Genomic DNA, 24092 nt, shown 5'->3' with positions numbered 1-24092 from the left:
ATCTTAATTAGCAATATAATTATTGTAACTTGTGTATTTTGTATAGTTTTTATTGTTTGTTTTTATGCAATGTCTGCAGCAATATGGTCATGCCCATAACAAATTTGCTGTCAAGGACAATAAAGTTTACTACTAGTTTACTACCACTATTCAGTAATTTCTCTATATATATTTTTTGCGATTGGCTAATAAGCTGAATTGGATGCTTAGAGTTAGCTTGTGCAGATAAATTTTCAGTTGTCAAGAGTTTGAGAGTTTCACTGTCTGTGTCTTGACAGCACAGTGAGCAACTATTCCTGTTCATGTCAGTGAATGTGCAGTGGATCTAATGTGCCAGAAAACACCCTAACATTACTTGAGGTGAATTCCAAATGGCCTATTTTTAGGGACATTGCAAATGAGAGTAAAGATCTAAAACTTTTCATGAAGTCTGATTAAAATCTACTCAACAAAGGGATGGTCATGTCCCACTGCCCACTAAAAAGTCAGAATTGTGAGATAAAGCTGTAGTACTGTTTCGGCACGACTCGGCTTGCTTCAGTTTGGTTTTGCTCAGCTCGATTTGCGTTTGCACTGTAGTTTAGTTCTGCTATTGCCTTCTGCTCCTGACTGCATTTGCGTTGAAACTGTCTTTCATCTCTCCTTTTTACGCTTGAATAACTAATTGATTGCTTAAGTCTATTTAACTGATTATATTTTAATTAAATTACATCATCAGTGCTGCAAATGGAACCATATGAAATTGAAATTAGCCACAATAACTGTTCATCGGAAGTTTATCAGTGGCTGAAAAGCATTTGCTGTGTTTTTCAATGCTATTCAGGTGACTTTTTTTACCGTGGTTAGTGGTATAAAGTGGTTTAAGCCCTGCTCACACTTCGATTTTAGCCATGAGACAAATTTGTGAAATCCTAATACATTCCTGTTATGCAAGACTAAAATCTGTGGTATTTGATTGTTGGTTTGACAAATCCTCTGACAGACAGTTACTGGCCTTTGCCATCGAATTTTTCCTTCGATCAAATTCTGGCAAAGTCTAACAGAAGATTTAATACACTTTCCTGTAGTAAAATTTCAGTTAAGATGACTGTCAAACCAATAACCAATAAGAACGCTGAATCTGATGATGACCACTTCAAATTACCCAGAGGAAATGTCTAAAAAAAAATTTCTCTTGGTTTTGTTATTAAACATGTTGTAATCTAAATTAACCCTACAGTTGTTTGTTTACTGTGAGGTATCTAAATTAACCCTACAGTTGTTTGTTTACTGTGACGTCTTACTGAATGTGTCAGAGATGTATGACGTCAAACTTTATTTGTTTTTAATGGATGCACATGTTTAACCCATCTTGGTTACTGTTCAATATGACATTATGGCAGCTGAGATTGTACACATTGACATGGGAATCACATTTTCTGAAGTTTGTTTACAGAACATTACAGTCGTATAGGATTATTAATATATCACACAGTGTGAGCCGGGCTTTAGTCATGCAAACCAATAATAGAGCTGCTGCTGACTGTTTAAATACCATGAGATGATGCTGGTGGTGATAATTCTTTTGGACCAATCAATGATCAGCAGTGTGTCTATGGCATGTTTTGGTAATGGTAAATTTTGGTAATATTCACCTCAGGTGGTGATAAAAAAAAAGGTACTAAAAAGCCCTAAAATGTGAGCTGTACCAAACCATGTCATGCAGAAAACATAAAATAAAGGCCTTTTTGTTAGTGTTGTTATTGTTGCTTTTTTGTGCTTTTTTAATGGTGGACCAAGCTTCCTCAGATGTAGTCATATGGCAGGATTCTTCTATAATAGCTACTGGATTTCCTCTTGCCATTTGTGTGTTTTCTTGTCCGTACTGCTGTGTAAGGGACTTGCAATGTTGAGTTTGAGTTTAACCAGCTCAGAAAAGCAATTTTATCTCGAGATCATCAGCTGAGGATGGCAGAAGTGCCATGTGTGCATGTGTGTGTGTCGGCAAGAGAGGTTGAGCAAAATGGAGACCCTCTTGACCTTTGAAAAGAACAAAACACGCTGCGGTTCCAGGCACAATTGAAGCAGTGATTCTGCCACCTCTCATTACTGTTAACAATATAAGGGTCACCCTTTCCTAAAGCCCTTGAAATTCACCCCAAATCCTCTCCAGCCTTTGAGACATTTTGCACCGTTTTTTGTCTAAGGTCACTATGGGCTTTGTGCAAGGTCGACGGCGAAGGGAAGCTGGGACATTCTACTTTCACGCTGTCCTGATTTTTACAGTAACCCCCGGAAGTTCATTAAAGATAGCATGAAAATATGATTTTAAAGAGTTTTAATGTGATAAAGGCCATGGTTGTGTTTTAGTTCAAGTGTTTAAGGTTGTGTTCATAGTTTTATAGTAATACTATACAAAATATATATGAAAACTAGCAGAGTGTGTGTGTGTGTGTGTGTAGAGGGAAAAAGATTTTGGTTATTTTTCCCTATTTAATTATACAGTGATCAGCATTATTGAGTATTGAAAATTCATATTTTTATCAATTTTTTTGTGAATGTAGGCAATGTATTTTGGTGCATTTAAACAAAACTGATTTATTAAACAGATACATTTATTAAAATAATATTTTAGTCACCAAACATATTTAGAAATTGAAAGATATTACAACTAAATTAAAATTAATTTTAAAAAAATTAAATTTAATTAAATTAAATCAAATTATTGCAAAACATATTACAACCTACAAAATTTCAACTAAATATATATTTTTTCAATTACTTCTTGATTTTTCCTCTTTTAAAAAAAAACAATTGTATTTAATATTTTTCTATAACATATACTTTTAGGTGTACTAGTTTTTAGACTGTTATTGTAAGTATTTTTTAAATTAGCTACAGATTTGTCTACAAAAATGTAAGCCACCAGTCCTACAGCTTGTCAGCTCCCAACCTGGTCCTTGAATGGAAGTCAGTTGGCCTTTAGCGTCTGTCACTAGAGCACCTTTTGAGGTCAGAGGAGTGAGGTTTACCTGCATAGCACTTTGCTAGCTGGCCTCCGTTACACTCGCTCCCCTAAACCTCACTCCCATCTCGGACGAGCCCCCACATGTAACCCACCAGTCCTACAGTTCCCAACCCAGTTTGAGCTGGGATTAAACCGGCGATTCCTTGCATGGTAGTCGGTTACTCTAACAAGAAGGCTAAAGACCATGGCCTTTAGCATCTGTTGCTTGAGCACCTTTTGAGGTCAGAGGAGTTTACCTGCATAGCACTTCGCTACCTGGCCTCCGTCACACACACACACACACACACACACACACATATATTTTACACACACATATATATATATATATATATATATATATATATATATATATATATATATATATATATATATATATATATATATATATATATATATATATATATATATATTTACATGTATATAAATTATTTAATTAGCCAGCATCAGGACGTAAATGCACTGGGGCGCTGTTTTTTTTTTTTTTTAACAATTCCGTGTTTACAAATAGATTACATTAAAAGAACACGAGTAATCTTGACAACCTGTACATCAGTCTAAAGCTACAACCCTCAAGCAGCCAATGCAGCTAGTTGTTTTTTAATGGGAGGCTTACAAAGAATATATTTGGTGTATTTGTGTAAGTTGTGCAGAACACACTTAGCTAAAGAGTACATACTTATTTTTGATATATCAAGACACAAACACATTCATTGCTGGACATCATGGTTTATTTTGAAAGGTAAAAATCCTCAGATCAACATCCCATACAACACATTTAGTCCAACGACACAATAGTGTTGGATTATGGGTGGTATTTTATGTCACAGATTCTTCCGGAGACCTGTTGTTTACTTTGTTAATATGTTACTTGTGCACAAAAACGGCGTCTTTGTAATAAAAAAACAAGACGATGTCATAGCTTACAGTGTTACAAATAAAATGAGACCATAAACTGAATAAAAAGTCATAGTTATTGTTACTAAAATCTAAAAGCAGTCGAGTGTTTTGATGTTCTGCATATGCTATCTGTCAGTCACTTTTAGCCAATAACTTACTGTCTGGTTTGACTGATGAAAAAATTTGCCAATGGGTGCATGATATTTTGAAATAGGGTGACGTTTATTCATCTATTGGACACGGTCCAATAGACGCTCATTGGTTCAGTGCTCCTGTCAGTCATACAGTCTACATACTGTACATCTCTACTGCTACTGTATATCCAGCTATAAACAACAAAAGGAAAGGGAGACCATTTGAAAACTATGTGGTCGCTCTGGATTTATGATTTATAGTTGTGTGTCATTCTGTAAAGTAGGTTTACACCATACTGGAATTCAGTACCAGTTGATACTGAAATTTTTAAAATGTCAATTTCCCGCTAACATTTGAGCCCTAATGAGCACGCTCTTAAACAGCGCTGATTTGCTGTTGTGTTCATGTCCTCAACAGAAATGACTGTAATTGACTGTAAAGGTCATCAATTCATCAAACTCAATGCTGTTTACTGAGTGTAATCACAGATACAGGGACAATACAGTACAATGCAGTATTGATTGGTGCTAAATTTCAGTATCGTGACAACCCTATACTGTAAAGTACTGGTTACATTGTATTTCCTGAATTTAAAATAATAAAGAAGTCATTTAGAGCATTTTTGCACAAAATAACAAAAGGTAACATGTATTATTTTTTCAATATTTTTAAATGGTATTAGGACACAATACTTGTGTATTAACTCCAGAAGAGTTAAGTAATCAGTGTGTGGTAAAATACTTATAATACTTATGATACTAATGTATGTATGTATATAGATATATATACAGTGCTTGACATTAACTTTTTTGATCACTAACCCCCGTGGCTAGTAGATTTCCAACATTACTAGCCCCACTTTTCTGGTTGGGAAAATACATATTATATTCATAAATTTAACTTTGACATGCTAAAATTACTTGATTTAGATTATGTGTTGTCCACATGCCTTCTTATTCATTTAACGTCTTGTGTGTATTGTGTATTAGCTTGCTCAGTGTGCTTGAGCAAATGGGTTTTGTCACAATGCAATCAGTTTTTATTTCACATGACTTTTCAGGGCTCATTTGAATGTACCTAATTTTGGAGCACATCTGATCATTTCTGGAAGTTGATTACAGCAGGGGTGTAGTAGCTGAAGGCGGATTCACCCTGCTTTGAACCATTTGAACATATCCATTGAAATTTCTAATTGATTTAATCCTAAAGATCGGTTAGGTTTGTATTCACTGAGCATATCTGTAATGTATTAAGATCCTAGGCTCTTTAGTGATTTATAGATAAGTAATAATACTTTAAAATCCGTTCTGAATTTAGATCTCTGAATTTAGATTTAGATCTGAATCTACAGTATTTAGATTGATTGGGCTGATCAAGTCGATGATCAGTGCGTTTGCATAAATCATAATAAATTACAAGCATATAAAAAAACAACAGAGCATATAGGAAAGTGAAACAAACTGTGCTTTGTGGTTTTCTGGAGAGTCTAACAGTATTCAGTATAGAAATTGAATTATCAACGATAAAATATCAAGGTCATCATTGTGTAAATGTTTTTCAAAGAATAATATTTTGGTAATCTATACCTGCAATGTGACTATTGCAGATAAACACACTGCGATTTCGATGCTCAAACGACATAATCTGCATGTTATTACATTTTTTTAAGAAAACATTATGCTGATCAAAAGTGACAGTTTTTGACAGATACTGTTTAATCATATAACATGCAAATATTTAGTTTAATATATTATACCATGCTTATTTTTTTACCAACAGTTTATTGACAAATTATTTAATTTTTAATAAAAATTTTTAATTACAGAATCTAGTGAAGAAGAAAAAAAAGCCAGAGTTGTCTTGCTGAAAAATCACCTTTGCTATCACATTATAATATATTTAAATATATTGCAATTTTACCATTTTAAAATGTAAATATCATTTTGATCAAATAAATCAGCCTTTTTGTACATAAAAAAAAACATCTCCCTGAATTTACTTAATCCCTCTTTCAAATGACCTTGCTATTTTGTCTAGTCTGCAGAAGTTGAGATATCCGAGTGTAATGTCTGTCTCTGCAGTTATTTCCTGTTGTCTTGTCTTCCATCTGCGGGAGTTGGAGTTCTGGATGAGTCAGAGTTGCAGTGTTTTAAGTCGTCTGTGCTCCACACTGCTGTTTTGTTATATGAAATGTAACCATTTTCCTGTCTTTTCACACACAGCTTCTGTCTCGCCCGCCGGTGCTCATGTTCTCTCCTAACTATTATTTTTCTCTCTGAGATATTGCTCTGTGATATTGCTTCACCCGGGTATCAATCTTATTTTGTTTCTCTATTTCAGAACTGAGCTCGGAGAACGTGCGCACATGCTTTCAGATCATCAATGCCTACATTTATCTCTCAGCTACAGATTTCTTACAGGTAGGCACAAAAAAAAATGACTTCAAATAACTAGACATTCAAAGAAGACAGGAACGACAGTGTGAGCATAACCTTATTTGCACTCCCTCTAAAGATGAATGTGTTGTAAATCTGAACAGAATGGTGTGTGATGTTTCAGTTATTGAAATTTTGTGCATAATTAGTGACTTCTGCAGGAGTCTTTTTTTTTTTTTTTTTTTGCAATAGCTTTTAAGCTTTTAAATCCTAAAAAAGAAATTTAATTTATCATTTAAGTTATAATTCATTCATGAACGTAACCACAAGTGTAATGAGATGGAAATAAAAAGTAAATGTTGACAGATGCATAGAAAGAACAAGTCTGGGTTAAAATCAATGATTCTGAAAGCACGTGGCCAAAAAACACTATTAAAAGTTACTTATTTTAATGTTTTTAAAAGATTTTGTGTAATTGATTGATATATTTTATGATTTAGTATTATGTGCAATATAATATATATTCCAATAGATTAATAAAACAATCACACTTTCATTTAAACTATATATTTGACAGTTTTTTTATAAACTGGCTTAAATCATACTTTATTTTTTTGTAATTTTTTTTTTTTTTTTTTTTTTTAAGTAGAAAATTAGCTTTTATGTCCAAATGATAGCCAAAGACCTATTTTCGTAGACAAAACATGGGTCAAGTAACTCTTGTAAATATAAAGACAATTCAGAAATGCTTTCTGTGAAGCTTATGCTTATAATGAATTTTAACTCTGTTTATAATTATTTATAATAATAATAATAATAATTATTATTATTATTATTAAACTGTGTACAGATTATTGTCAAAATCATAAATGTGAAAGAACATGTTGTTGAGGAGCAAAAACACACTAGTCTTGGTCTTTGTTGTGAAGCTTGGGCATGGTTGTTGTCCACTGTGACCCACTTCACAAAATAAAGCTATTTATTCTTGTTTCCAATCCGATTGACGTCAACAAACACAATACGTCAAATAGATTGTGCCAAAACTGGGCTTGTGTTACCTGAAACCTGTAAATCAGGGATGAAAGTGAATGTGTGGCCACCATAAAAATCTAAATGAAAACAAGATGTTTTCTTGGGAAACTTGTATTGGATAACGAGGTATTTGTCCATGTGTGCCATCTGCTATATTTATATTTTGTTTAACAAAATGTCACATTTTTCCTGTTAGAACTTCAAAGTAGTGGAATCATTTCAATATCTGTAATGTTATGATGAAAGAAAACAGTCAAAGAGCATCATTTTTGTTTAATAGCATTTTGGTATTAATATTTTATGAAAGCAATAAGCCGTGATTTGCAGTGATTAAAGAACACCCAAGGGGTATTGTTAGACGCAGTGGTTACTACATATATTAATAAACATAACCACCAAATTAGAATAATTTATTCTTGATTATTAAAAAATGATGATCTTTAGTTCTAAGGGATAGTTATTTAAATTATACTTATTTATATTAAGTAGATGGTTATTAAAAGTGATAATTCACAAAAAATTACAAATTTAACAGACAAAACAATATTTATTTTATAAACATTTGTTATTAACATTTTGAAAGAAGATATTTGGAAGATTTTTTTTTAAAACAAGAAATCATTTACATTCATAGTAGTAAAAATAAAATATAAATAGATTAAAAATAGAATTATTTTAATAGAATATATATATTAACTTAAGAATGAAAATAAAATGGGTTTGCAACAAGAGGTTATGGTTAGGTAATGACAGAATTGTCTGATTTGTCATTTAATTCTCACAGGATAATTCAATAAGAACTTCCATCTATCATTCTTACTCTACACTTCTCCTACTTGCCTGATTCGCTGGAATGTTCCACAATCTGAAGTATTGTTATAGATTTTTATGCTATTTTCTTCATCAATGTCAAGCTGCATTGGCACAATCTACATCATAAAACTGCTGTATAAATAAAGATTAATTAAACTGAACATACTGCATAATGGGCTGTGCCATGCGATAAGTGATGAGTAAATAATGTGATATTTGATGCAATATTTAATCAACATAACTTCTGAAAGTGAACAGTTTTACTGCTGCAAAGCAAACAAAAGTAATGAAAATTAATACAGTATATCACCATTTCCATTGGTGCAGATCTATTAAACTGAAAAAAACCCTCAAAAATTAGGAAAGCAACGTCTTTCTGAGAATGTGTTAATGACAGGCACATTAAGATACTTTTGAATTCAATCATTTATTTATTGTGAGCCATTGTGATACATACAGTGGAGGAAATAACTGTTGTATAAAATGAGTTAATACATCACTGTTTTTATCTGAAAAAATATTTCTAAAGGTGCTGCTGACTTGAAATTTTTACCTGATGTTGGTAACAACGAAAGAAATCCATATATGCATAAAAAACTAAACTAATACGATTACAAATAAAGTTGTGCAAAAAAATGAAATGACTCAGAGAAAAGTATTGAACACATGAAGAAAAGGGAGATGTAGAACAGCAGCTGAAATCACTCTGAAATCATGTTGTTCAGTTATGTCTTTACCCTTTCGTCATTGTAAAATAATACTGGCTGCTTCCGTGCAACGTCTACATTACTAGAATGAGGAAGACAAAACCAGAATGGACATTTCAGCAAGACGATGATCTAAACACAGCCAAGGAAACTCCTAGCTGGTTTCAGAGAAAGCAAATCAAGCTGCAGAATAGCTCAGCCAAACACATGACTTGAATCCAATTCATTCATTCATTTCATTCATTAATTTTCATCTGCGTTTCCAGAGCTGGGTTTCCAGAGCCAGCTTCTACCCGAGATCTTGTCCTTTTGGTCATGACCCAAAGCTCATGACCATAGGTGAGAGTTAAAAGGTACATTGACTAGTAAATCAAGAGTTTTGCCTTTTTGGCTCAGCTTCTTCTTTACCATGATGGACCGATACATCTACTGCATTACTGTTGCCACTGCACCGATCCGCCTGTCAATCTCATATTTCATCTTTTCCTCACTCGTGAACAAAATCCCAAGATACTTAAACTTCTCCATCTGGGGTATGGATTTTCCTACAACATGGAGATGGCAAGCCCCTATTTTCCAGTGGAGCACCATGGCCTCGGACTTGGAGGTGCTGATTCTCACCACAGCCGTGTCTCACTTGGCAGCAAACGGCCCAAGTGCATGCTGAGTTGAATCCAATCCAATCCAGATGAGACCCACAAAATCATCAATATTTTTACACTCTGTTGAAGTCAGTGAAAAACTCACACCTGAACAATGCATGTGACTTCATTCTCCATATGAAAGGTGTCTTTATGCTGCCATCAACAAAAAAAAACATTTAATATAAAGTGTTAAAACGTTTAAGTAGTTCAGTAGTTTTTCCTTGTGGCATTCCATTGTTATTACACATAAGATTTTTTTGTTTTATTTTTACATTTGTATTGTTTTTTTTTTACTAAAATATGGTTTAATTCCCTATCAACAGCTCCTTTAGAAATATTATTCCCAGGAAAAAACATGTCGTATTCAATACTAATTTCCCCCAACTGTTTTGTGAAATCCACATTTGCAATTTTTCTAAACTTTTGATGTAAAGAGCAGCCCTACATGCGAAACGGGAATGATTGTTTTTAATCACCTGTTCATTTTTCTCCAGAACTATGCTGAAGCCCTCTGCAGATCTTTCTGTGAACTCCTGAGCGACATCACCAATGAAGGCCAGGTCCAGGTTTTGAAGGTACTGTATGACTCAATCTTTCACACTCTTTCTACTCACAGCCCGACCCGTCCTTCCCTGCAAGGCTCTTTTGTGCTTGTCTTCCTGGCGCTGTCTTGTGAAATGAGGTGTCCTGGCACTGCAGCAGAGTAATGACTGGAACACCCGTTCGTCAACCCTGTCGTTTTGGTTTTGACGAAGCTCAGCTATATTTCATGAAGCCCTTCTCGACATCACTTTCTTTAGCTTATGCACTCAAGCTCTTAGATCTGACAGAAGTGGTGTGCTCTTTGACACATCGATCGTTTTTTTTTTCCTTCTTCTCATTTCCACACCATCAGTTAGGACAGATTTCTGCTTTGAAGATATGATGAAAGTGCTCTGCTCGGGACCCTGTTATTTTATGAACTTATTTTTTGACCGTTTTAATTAATGCATTTAGCAACGTGACCAATTGGACCTTGTAGCACCGATAATTATCTTACAGGGGTCGCGCTGCTGAAGCCTGCCTAATGTGGGCTTCAAAGCGGGGCTCTTGTCCGCTCTGCGGTGCCGCTTCTCTCTGGAGGCTTTGGGACAGAGCGGCTGCCAGGATGCTGCCATTAGAGATAAAGCTTTCCGTTTTGGCCTCCAGCTGCTCCTTCGTAGGTTAGCAGATGCTCATCGGAGACCCAAAGCCAATTTGGAGCATAAAACGTGATTCGCAGCTCTGCTGGAGAAACTGGAATGCTAGGAATAGCAACCGAACCAGCGGTTTTGGATATTTGTCCTCATATTAGAGTTGTGTTATGGTGACATGTTTTGTCATTTCTTCAGGGCATAACTTGAAACTTTTCTAATTAAGTTTAATTTATTTTTTCCCTCTGTCTGGATCCTATGTTGCGTGGAGTGCAGGTGTGTGCGCGCATCCTTTTGCTTTCGTGTTTTCTGATGTGCCAACAGGCAGCATCTTTCCACAAGAGTGAAGGCAAGTTTAATTGGAAAAAACGAGCCCAAGGTTATCAGAGACATACATGTATATTTTTGACAGTTTGATCGAAAGCCTCGTTTGGTGCCATTTTCATGGTTTGAATCTGCACGTACAAGACGTCTAGAGGAAAAGTAAAAAGTAGGGTGTGCTGGGGTTAAATCTGCAATCCTTTTGCATTGTCTGTTCATTTGACCTGTAAATAACTTGTATATAACAGATGTATTTTTGTAGTCCTGTTGTCCAGCCATGTCTTATTATATTTTGTCTTTCACAAAAGAAACAACAGGAGTTTTGCCGTTTTTACATGCTAAAACCTGATTTGTTAGATTCTCTGATGAACACTTTGGCCTCATGTACTTTCTCGCATGTCGTCACACTTGATGAAACACTAAAATTAGATATACGAGTAAGTCATTAAGTAATTTGTTTAGTAAGTTTGTTCTAAAACAAGTTTTCATGCAGTTACAAAGAACATGAAGTGTTTAGGTGTAATTAAGACATTCATTTGTGCGATTTTTAGTGAGTAGTTGAATTATTTATAGTTCACTCACTTATGAAGCAAGTCATTATAAGTGAGTCATTGATTCATTCATGCCTTCTTTAGATTTGTTCAAAAACATTGTTCAAAAACATCCTGTCATGCAAGAAGTCTTTTTGAGTAAACAAGTGAGTCCTTCATTTATTACATTTGTTTAGAAATGCTGATTTTTCCAGAATAAGTAATTGAGCCATTTACAGGGCTCGACAGTGTGACCATTTCACTCGCATTTGCGACTAAAAATAGATTTTTCTGAACTGAGAAATTTATTTAGTCATGTGCAGTTTTTTATTATTATTATTATTATTATTTATTATTATTATTATTATTAGTTATTATTATTTTATTATATTTTATTGAATAAGCTTGATTAATGACTTAATTCCCTCAGCCATGGTAAAACAACATGCTCTTCACAATAAGTTATGGTGTATTACGTTGGAAATCTATTGTGATTGTAGCACACGCTGACACTATCAGCAATGGCACATCTCTACTGGCTTATTTACTTCACGTCAAGCAATCTTTACATTGTTTTGTGTACATTGCTAAACAACGTAAGGCACCGAATGCACATCGTGCAAGCCTAATAGAAAACATTTACAATTCGGTAATGGCATGTCGTGGCACATCCAGTGTGATACTCAATTCAAAACCAACCTACACATAGGACTTTACCTTGGCGGCCCAGTTCTGAGTGTGTGAAAAACTGAGAATACTTCGCCACAGACTCGCTCATGCTCAGCTGATGCAGACTTAGAGAGATGCACTACACCCAAAACGACCTGTTCTGCCTTTGGTAGTAGTTTTGAGAAGAGCATGAGTACACACAGAAAAGAAAAAACGTTTACTAAATAGAATGACCCAGCTCATTATTTCGTGTGACAATACATCCTCTTTTTCCTGGACATATCCTCTATTTAGCCAGAATTTCTAAATCGCCTAAAATGTCCTGGACTTTGCAATTTTGCATTACTTTAGACGCAAACTGGCTGGTCCATCTCAATCTCTCAGCAACACCAAGTCTACAATAGAGAGAGAGAGCAGATTTGACCTGTCAGTGGTATGCAAGAATAGTTTGGAGTCAAATAGTGGATGTTTTATTTAATTTTAGATTTTTTTAACACTGAAAAAAACACAATGTCATGTAAAAGGTGTTAAATGCTAAACATAGTTTTTAACTGTTAAATAAGAATAAGAAATCATTCTGTTGCTGAGGGCCATTAAAGTTTAATAGAAAGGATGATATTACTTTGTGGGAGAAGGAAAATTCAATTCATAGAGGCATTCCCATATTCAGCTAGGGCTCCGATAAAAATTGTCAGCTTGTACATGAGTTTGTAGTTGTGTCTTTCTTGACATTATCATACTTTTCCCATGGGGGAAGTAAGGTGGAGTCTGTGCAGCATATTATGCAAATAAAATTTAAAAAAAATTGCATTCTGTTATGTGCTGTGGAGAAAAGGTGTTTCAATCTAGCTACTAGTATATTTATATTAAAGATACAGTATATATTATTATAAAAATTATTAAATACTATTTAAGCTGTTCTTGCAGTAAAATAAAACCTATTGTACTTATTGTATTTAAATGAATGAAACAGCTTTGCTTCGAGATCTTGTCATGTACATTTATTAGACAAAAACTTTATTTATTTACTATTTAATTTACTATTATTTATTTATTTTACGTTATTTTTATTATACATTTTCACTGCGCTTCAAAAATTATTTAATGTTCTCCTAAAGTTTTCAACTTAGGAGAGCATGTGCTACTCCTGAAAAAAGTAAGCGTCAAGCCCTGCATTTATATGAGAAATTTTAAAATAAATAAATACATTTATTTAGGAATGTTTTTACTATTTCATTCATTCACTAAATCATTCATTCAAGACATTTGTTTAAAACACTTATTCATCCAGTCATGAACAATTGAAGTTTTCAAATGAGTCATTAAATCATTTATTTAAGAGATTTGTTTAAAAACCTGATTCATCCAGTTATGAACAGTTAAAGTTTTTCAATTAAATCATTCATTCAGGAGGTTTGTTCAAAAATTGAAATTCTGGAGAGAGTTAATGAATTATTAAATAAATGTATTCCTAACTCTGATCCTTCATCCTGTAATGAAACAATTAAGTCAGTATTCTTTCCTTAATTAAAAAAGATCAATGAGCCAATGTCTAAAATCCTGTTTTCCTCACACCAAAATGATATGATAGTTTAGAGCACCGCAAAACACACATCATTATTTGGATCTCATCTTACCTAAATATAAGGACCTGCTGTAAAGCATTTTGGCCATTGAGGTGCTGCAGTGCAAAACGGATTCAGCCCATCTAGATGCAGTCTAATAAAAGAAGACATGACACATGGATCTTATGAGAATATGCTAGAGTGTCTAACAAAGCCAAGCCAGCAGAGCGTGGGAAAGTTTACCAAAACAAAAACAAAAAATGTGCAAAGGATAAACTCACATGGGAGATCTTTGTTATTCTTTGCTTAGGGGTAAACAGAAGTTTGATACGCACTAACAGCAGTTTCTGTTAGGGATCCTCTCAGTGCCACCCACACTGCTGAAAGTGCGCTTTCCGCTCAGTTACAAAAAAAACACACAATAAATATGACAATGGGGTGTATGCACAGCTAGTGTTTTTCCCCTACTGATAAGCTTCCGGTGAAAGGTTTATGTGACTGTTTTAATTTCAGATGTTCATTTTACAGCATCTATGTTGTAATGTAATTATAACATAACCAGTTAAATAAACTTAAGCATTCATTTAGTTGTTTGAGCGTAAAACGATATAAAAAACAGCATAAACGCTACTAACTAATAACACAAAACCTTCAAAATTAGCAAACACATTACTTTACATGCAGTATGCATGTATTAAAGGGGTGGTCCAGAATGTAATTTTAAAGGGCCATGAAACCCCCTCGATTCAGCAGGGTGTTTTCACACCTCTGATTTGGAAAAAGTCAGAAAAGTGGGCGTGTCCAGCTCTGTTTAGGGGGGGAGTGTAGGAGGAAGAAAAGTGGGATGGTGTGGGAGTGTCTATTTGGGCACGCGCGAGTTTCAGAGTCAAAATACACACACACACACACACACACACACACACACACACACACACACACAGGAGAAAGTGATGGTGTTTAACCTACATGGACATCTGTAGTCAAATTATTTGCCAAATCATTAAATGGTGGACTTTAACTGCAGTTTGGCTCTTTCATTCAGGGAATTCATGCATGCCCCTCTCGACAAACAAGATATTTGATTCGAGGAACTGCTCTAAGCATGTATTTTTCATGCAATGTTTGATACCGCACGGCGAATGAGAGAAAAAAAAAACTCAGCATTTCCCGGAAACTTAGATGCACACGGCAGGTTGCGTCAGAAAGCCACGTGTGTTATTCCGCTCACTAAATGCGGTGAAAACCCTACACGAGGTTAAAGTTTGGTTGTAGTGCTAACATGTTTACACTCGGTGCAATAGTTTGTTCGATACAAACAAACTGAATAAACAAAGAGCGCTGGTCGCTCACTTACCAAATCTGTAGAGACAGGACAATCACCAGCAACTAGAGACAAGCGAATTCGGATCTCAGCGTTTGCAGATGAGAACAGCTCTCAGGTAAACAATTGTTGTCGAGCGTCGCGTACACTGTAATCCACACGTGAGTCTGAGCTCTCACAGAGAGAAAATGAAAACGAAACTTAACTGCAGCAAACTATAAAAGCAACACTTCACGCTTGTTTTGCCAATACAATGTGGTGTGTCTGTCATCTAAACACTGTGACAGTAATGAATATTAATGTTAAAGTTGCACAATAGAGCGCGCTGATTGGTTTGAACCAAGCCTTACTCATGCATTAATGCAACACACTGTAAGACGTAATAAGACACACTCTGGCACAGACGTCCAGTCTGCACGCTGGAATACAACGCTATTATGTCATGACCGTGACGCAGCTTCAAATATTCGTTTCCAACCGGAAGTAAGAGTTTACTTGAAATAACGCAAAAACAACCAATTTACACTTTTTAGTAAAAATATATGTGTCCTAAAAGTGTTTTTAGCAGTGTGGGACGCATATACGCCTGTCAACAGCTCAAAAAAATGTGTTTTGGTGTTTCCTGACCCTTTTTTTTTTCCTGACTGCTGTTTTATTAAGATGCAAAGCAATGTGTGCTCATGTGTCACTTGAAGGAAATCATGTTATTTTTTCATAAATCTCACTTTGATTACATACAGCTACTCAGCTAACATGAAAACGACTGATATCTTTCTTAGTTCCTCTGAAAGGCCCGCCCTCAAGTGACTCTGATTGGTCATCGTCATAATGTGCTGCAATTCGCGGATCGGCTCCACAGTCAGTCAACAAGTCAAAAATGGGATGCGGCTTCTTTAAGAGAGTGCGTGTGTGCATGTGTTTGTGTGTGTGTTTTTATACCATGAACTATCTGTAACACGAGAAGTGCATGTGCGCGGGAGTGATGTTTATTTTTATTTTTCTCTCATGCTCAGATTAAGTTATTTTCTGTGGTGACGCTGGTGGCAGAATAAAGCACAAGATGTGGGATAAGATCTGTGTGAGCCTTGATTGAATTTTTTTTGCTGCTACATACCAGTTAGGGGAGCTCTGCTGTGTTTTTTTAACTCAATGCATTACACAACTTCTTTTACACATTTCCGGAATATGCCTGTGTAAATAACATGAATCGTTCACATATTTTTGTGACTTCACTGTCTGAGACACACAGAGAGGCTGCACCGTACTGGTCAAGAGTGTGTGTGTGTGTGTTTACAGAAGTTTGACTGATAAATATGGATTTGTAGCTAAATCGTTGCGAACAGCATTTCCCGTTGTTTACATCTTTGCTACAACATAACGTTAACACTAGACACTGTATATGTCATGATCAATTTTAACAAAATGTGTGTGCGTGGTAAACGAACCTTTGTGATCTCCCAAGGGCCGGAAGTATTTTGTTGTCCCCAAAATTCGTTCGTTGTAGGCTTTGCTAAGCTAACTCTGTAAAAAACCAAAGTCTCCCTTTGCATTGAACTTTGAGCATTTTACATTCAGAGATGCTGTTTATGTTCACACAGCTACATTACACATCAACTAAAGTTTAAAATATAATATCGTAGTGGACCACCCCTTTAAGTAATGTATATACAACATGTATAGCTCTGGGCTCAGAAAATTCTTAAATTATAATTTTAACCTACATTTTTTTAAAGGAAAATGAAGGTGTAGCATATCTAGGTGGTTGTTAAATGCGGACTGAAAAAACAACTGCAAATTTTGAAAGAGATTAAAACTCTGCCAGGTATGAAAGAGTAACGCAAAAGTAACTGAAAAGTAATATAATGCATTACTTTTCATAAAGTAACTAAGGAATGCAATTAGTTACTGTTTTGAGGAAGTAACTCAATATGTATGTGGACATTTAGCTTAGTGTTTAACTGGTGGAATGTCAATTATTCCGTTAATCATTCTAAATAATCATTGCATGACTTTTATTATACATATATTTATATAACATTCTTTAACTTTTAAATCTTGCAAATATAAATCACTCTTCACTTCCATTATGTGAAAAAGAGCAGGATGAACATTCCACTTAATCGTCCAGAAAAGGAATACGCCTCAGTAAACGACCTCATTTTGGGGTGAATTGTTCATGTAATAATTAATCCCTTGATATGTATTGAGTTTGCTTATATCAAACAAGCTTTGAGCCCTCCGTCTGCTTCTCGGCATGGGAACTGTTCTGAATGCATTAAAGTATCTGTGTAGGCAGTGTAAGACTCAGACGTGTGGGCCGCCATTCGATTAACCTCACAGAGGATTCCCTTACTTTCTTACACCACAGGTAGCATGTCTGGTACGTAAATCATCGGGTTCGTGGACAAGAGCTTTGTAACTCCCTAATTAACTGTTCATTTAAATCAGCAGTATCTGGCGGCACTACTTTCTCTTTATTGACATTTTTAATTAACACTGAAAGAAAGGGCCATCTACTCTGTAAAATTTGTTTAGATAGAGGTCGCTTAAGTTAAAGGCTAAAGGACAATGGCAGGTGACAGGCCATTTAACTCTCGCACAATGTGTGCATGAATCAAGGACTTCACAGTTCATGTTCTTTCGAGACACCTTTGTCAAGAGGAACTAATTTTAAAGCACTTCTGTTAAGAGTACTCAAATCAGAACAGAATCATTGTTCACCGTGTCGATGGGATTTGTCGTGCTTGAGGAGATAGTTCAGCTAAAAATGTAATAAAAAAGCCTGTCATCCTTTATTCACTGTCATGCTGTTACAAAGTTGTATCAATTTAGTTTAAAGATGAAAATGTCTGTGGTGAACAAAAATCTTACTTTTGATTCCCATGCAGTTACAATATAGGTCTCATACTTCAAAAGGGAATACATGTTTCTTATTTTATATATATATATATATATATATATATATATATATATATATATAAAGCTATCGCAGTACCTACATATGTTCAAATGATTTGTTCAAAATGTCTGATTCATCCAGTTATGTAGCATGTTAAGCTTTTATGAGCGAGTCATTGAATTATTCATTTATTAGATTTGTTCAAAAACATTGATTCATCCTATAATAAAACATCTTTTTGAGTGAGCCATTGAATTAGTAGTTCATGACATTTGACTTCTTCAGAAATTATGATCCATTTATGAAACCAAGATTTTAAGTCTGACTAATTGAACCATTAATATAATAAAGATATTTTAAAATCCAGTACTGAATCAAGTCACTTGTTTAAATTGTTTGTTCAAAACACAATTCATCCATTCATCAACAAGTCTTTGAGTCATGTGAGTGAGTTATTAGATCATTCATTCAAGAGATTTGTTAAAAACATTGATTCATCTAGTAATAAAGTAAGTGAGTTAATGAATCATTACAGAATTCATTCTAAAGCACTGATTCATCATTTAATGAAACAGTTAAGTCATAATTAGTAATTGAAAATTTTGCATACCTATTTGATATAAAAAAAATGACCTAGGGGAATTATTAATATTTAATGTAGCTCAGCATTTAACATTTAGGGCTCTATTTTAACAATATGAGCAGAAAGTCTAAAGTGCATGGCGCAAAAGCATTAAGGGTGTGTCCATATCCACTTTTGATATTTTAAGGAAGGAAAAATACAGTTTGCACACTGGCGCATGGTGTAATAGGCTTGTGCTCATTCTCTTAATGAGTTATGGGTGTGTTTTGAGCATAATGTGCATTGAACCAAGTCTCATCTCCCATTCCATTTAAGTGTCAGCTCTAAAATAACACTGGTTCTTTAGATTCGGATGAACTTTAAGGAAACTTGGATGAAAGTAGGACTGTGTGTCAGGGTACTTTGAATGATTTCTCCGAGCTTTAGGAAAATGTTTCTGGCCTCCTATCCGCTCTGGCCAGGACATCCGCAGGGAGACATGTGGTAGTTTGTGATTGATTTGAAGAGCAAACAGTGCAGCTGGAGCCAAGTACAAGTGGGAGCCCGTTGGGGCGTCCTTGAATGCTTACACACACACACACACACACACACACAAACTGATTCACAAACTGACCACCAGCTCTCGGACTATCAGTCTGACCCACCTCTCAGAAACAGCTTTGTGTATGTCTGTATGACGGAATGCAAAGGAATATTATGGGTTTAAGCTTTATCAACAGAGGTAGAGCAAAGACATTTACTACCTGTAAACGGTGTAGTACAGATACAGGTTAGGGCTGTGTAAAAGTGTCATGCACTACTGTTCAACTACTCTCCAAGGCTGTATTTATTTTGTCATGAGCATTGTTGACATGGGTCTGTAATGCTGCTGCTGCTTTATTGGTTTAGAGGAAATTATACTTGCTTCTGCTTGTATATTTCCACATGTAACATACAGCTGCTGCACACTAGGGCTGTCGCCAACTAAATAATTTTAGTCGACTAGTAGTCAGTCATTTAAGTTATAAATGAACTAATCGCCAATTTATTGAATAAATTTAAGTAGTCCTACATAAGCAAATATTGGGAAATGGTTTGAGTTTCACTGTAAGTTAATATAACTTGGCATTACTTAAAATACGTTTTGGCTTCAAAACTTAAACAAGTGTGTTTAACTTACTTATTAAGCAGCAAAAAACTTTTAATTAATATTTTACTGTAAGTTCTCTGAACTTAACATTTTTATTAAGGATGTCCCGATCAGGTTTTTTTGCTCTTAAGTCTAACTCTTTTGATTTTGAAACCCGATCCGATACTTCTATAATAAAAAAAAAGAATAAAGTGCAGAGATAAAACAGATCCAGGATGTTCCTTATTTTTTATTTAATTCACCTTATTTTAGCATTCAATAAATCCGTTAACATATATACATACATACACACAGGTTGTTATGGAGAAAAAGTAACGGTTTTGATTTTTCACAACAAGCAATAAATAAGCTATTATTATTATTATTATTATTATTATTATTATTATTATTTTTATTATTATTATTATTATTACTACATTGAAATAATTCATTAAATATGACAGGGCGAGGTGAGCTTGTGTCGCGGACTCAGTGACACCACGGCTCCGCCCGCTCTGATCATATAGGTTTGGTTTCCAGCAGTGGTGTGGAAGGAGCAGCCCTCCACTCTTTCTGTAATAATCTACAAGTCGTTTATCCAACTAACTTAATCTCACTTATAAAACAAAACATTTATTCACTAGCTTTTCTTAATGATATTACTGTAGTAGAAATAGCCTAAGGTGGATATTATGTTGTGTACATTCTGGCCAAATCTAAATCAGAATCTTATTATTATTAATAAATCTTTGTATATATTATTACGTATATTTATGATGTATAGTTTTTTTCAACCAATTTAAGATGTTTGACTATGTTAAGATAAATATGTTGCATTTTGGCATGTTTTTTTTTTTACTTATTTATGAACTATTTATGGACATAAAATTAAAAAATATATATCTTTGATTTGAAAAATATTATGTCCCTGGCCTTCACTGAGCTCAAGTAATTGTTTAATGTACAAAAATTGTGAATGAACTTGACTGTTGATGTTTTAAATAATATGTTTTAAATATAATAATGTATGAAACTGTTCATATATATATATATATATATATATATATATATATATATATATATATATATATATATATATATATATATATATATATATATTCTGTGTAAAAACAGATAGTTGTGTTAGCTAATATGCATATAACCGCACAGTTTGACAGGAATAATTAAATTAACACCACCAATAGAACAGATCTATCGCCAAGACAAGTTTTTATGTCTATGTGAGCCTGGGCTACCTTACTGGCCTTCTAAACCCTTCTGTTCTAGACTATGTTTGCCAAGTATACTTTTCAGAATACATAAACACTTGTGTATTAGACCATATGTGTATTGGCTTCTTTGCCAACTGGCTTAACTCTTGTTAACAAAACAATATATATGCCTGGGCTATACCAAATGGGTTACCACTAGTGTAAAACCTATATGTGCCTTGACCAGCTTAACTTTAATAAACTAGACAATGTATGCCAGGACTTCCTTGCCTATTGGCTTAGTAGTGAAACCGCACACCAGAGATGGGACTCGTGTCACACGACTTGACTCGAGTAAGACTTAAGCCACAAAATTTAGGACTTGAGACTTACTTGACAAATATCCAAAAAAGACTCGACTTGACTTGGACTTGGCTGTCATGACTTAAGACTTGACTTGGACTTGAGTTAAATGACTCGAAAAAAAACTTGTTTTTGTTAAATACACAACTGTTTGTTATATATTATGCATTTAAAAACAAAACAAAACCGAAAGTTTTAAGTCACGCATGTGCAGTATTAACAGGATCTGGAATGGATCATTTGGTTCAGAAGAACTGCTTTAAATGATTCGTTTGAACGATTCATTTGCTATTCAGCCATCAGAATGTGGTGATAAGAATGGAAGGCGCTCCGCCAAAGTAGCCTATTTTACGGGTTTAAAGATTACAAACAAGATCTTGTATTTAGTCTGACTCAGTGCTTGCCACACTTGAACGGGCTGTCTAAGTATATTTAGTGACACGTTTGTACAGTTATTATCATTCTTCTACACTGTTTTGTATCCGCCTATTTTAACCAAACATCCACAATCGATGTAGTGGAAAATCCTCTCTCCTTACTCGTTTAAACTGGCTGCAAAATATACCTACACCATTACTAATCAAAGCATTAGCCTTCTTTAAATAATCTACACGTTTAAATCTTGTAAATATGATTGTTTATGAATATTTTTAGAGATATTCTGTTTTTATTCCTTTCTTTGTCATTTATTTCTCATTTGCTGTATATTTTATTAATTTGACAATGTCATTAGGCTAATACATAGGCTATTTTATAAACATATCAAAAATGCTTTTGCATTAAAGTTTGCTTTGAACTTGAAAAAGAGAGAGAGACTCAGATTTGGCCTGCACGTTGCTTCTGAATATGTAAGAGAAAGTTGATGTGATTTGAAATAAGCAGTGACTTGACTTGACTTGAGTCTGACAAAAATTGACTTGACTTGCTTGAGACTTGAAGGTTATGACTTGAGACTTGCTTGTGACTTGCACTTGTGTGACTTGCTCCCACCTCTGCCGCACACTGTATGTCCTCGTTACAAATGATCACATTTTAGGCTGATAGAAAACATACATCCAGCAACCAGCTGGGCAAGTATAAATAAAACTTTGATTATATCATTGCCATACTTATAACATGATCTCTTGATGGCGTCTCCAAATGAAATATCGACATGTAAGTAGGCCTGAGAGAGAAACTAAATAAACGTGATGAAGAGCCTAAATGTTCATAATGACTCATTCAGCATGTTCAAAGGAACTGAGATGGGTGAAATGGACCATAAATCTTGCCTCACTTCAGAAACACACGGCTATCTGCAGTGCTGCTACAACACAGAAATGGCACAAGTCCACAACCTCAAGTGTTTTCTTGCTCTCAACGGCACAACAGATAAGGATACAGATAAGCGTTTTAAATTTTCACAATATAAAAGAGATGATTCCAGATAGGGCTGTACAATATGGTGATATGTAAATTGGAGAGACAAAATAAAAAAATCTCTTTTTATATTATGCGTTAATGTATATTGTGGTGTCGCTAAATGCATTGTTTACGCTAGTACTTTTTCATAATACATGTAATGTTGTTTATAATGAAAATTATAAACAATATTATATACATTACACCAAAATACTACACTATTACAGGGATGCAGACAGAAGCCTAGATAAAAGCATTGTGAGAAAGTTGTAAAGTTGACACAATCTTCCTTGCATCGCTGCTATCAACACTCCATGTTTCTGGAAAACATCTCACAATTCTTGTTGTGCTTCACACAGATTTGGCTTTACAAACCACGTGTAGGTGATGCATTCTTTTTCTCTCCATATGTACCAGACACCTTCTTTTCTGTACCTCATACTTTTTGAAAACATTGTGCAATTCTGAATGTGCTCTGCACAGGAGAGTGTGTTTGACAAATGGCCTATTGCACATCTCTCTACCTCTCCTCTCTTTCAAAAATATATTATATTTTTAATTAGTTATATTTATAACATGCAAAGCAAGTTGTGCTCATGCTTCATTTTTAAATGTGTTTATTTTTTCATATATCTTACTTTGATTATATACTGCTACTCTGCTAACATGAAAATGACAGTCATGTTTCCTAGATCCTCCAAAAGGCCTGCCCTTTAGAGGTTCTGATTGGTCAGCTAAAATAATGTGCTGTGATTTGCGGATCGATTCCACTTCACCAGAAAAAGCGTCACACCCCTACAAGCACGTGCTTTGCCTCTTCTGTGTAAATGCTGTCAGTCAAAGTAGCTGTTAGCCGTATCAGTTTGAGCCTTAATCAAAAACAGAAAATGAAAAAGACACAGCTGAGCCTCACGCTTGCTCTCTAAAATAGAATATGACAACTGTCTTTTTTACATATAATTGGAGTAAGTATGTGTAAGTAATATGAAACCTTCACAACATTGTTTACAAGGTCGTCTGAAGTGCAAATGATTTTACATTCTAGTTTGCACTCGCCGCATGTCTATATTTGAAATAACTAACTTCTTTAACTGATGATAATAACCAGTGTGTAAATATTGAAGTGCTTCTGACATCCAATCCTTTCAGAAGTGGACAAACGCCAGAGTGAAGCACCAAAAAAACAAAAGAGAAGCCAGGAAAAACAAAGAAACAAATGATTTTTTTAGCAACCTAAATCATGAACAGACTGCCATGTTTACCTATTATCGTCACCTTTTGGACTATTATAAACTCAGAATGACGGAAATACTTTCTAACGAGGTTACATGTGCTGGTG

At 34.7% G+C, this 24092-nt stretch overlaps 1 protein-coding gene across 2 annotated transcripts in view; it reads left to right on the top strand.

The window, feature by feature from the left end:
- Positions 1-24092, top strand: part of ipo11 (importin 11) — a 325228-nt gene that overhangs the window by 225744 nt on the left and 75392 nt on the right. For both annotated transcript variants that reach the window (XM_087263109.2, NM_001159661.1), the window contains 2 exon segments: positions 6380-6459; positions 10105-10185. In XM_087263109.2, coding sequence (XP_087119235.1) covers positions 6380-6459; positions 10105-10185 — 161 coding nt within the window.

This window comes from Danio rerio, chromosome 8 (assembly GCF_052040795.2).
Source record: "Danio rerio strain M-AB ecotype USA chromosome 8, GRCz13ab, whole genome shotgun sequence".
Classification (NCBI taxonomy): Eukaryota; Metazoa; Chordata; class Actinopteri; order Cypriniformes; family Danionidae; genus Danio; species Danio rerio.
The sequence above is the reverse complement of the archived record's forward strand: the minus strand, read 5'-3'. Positions and strand labels throughout refer to the sequence as shown.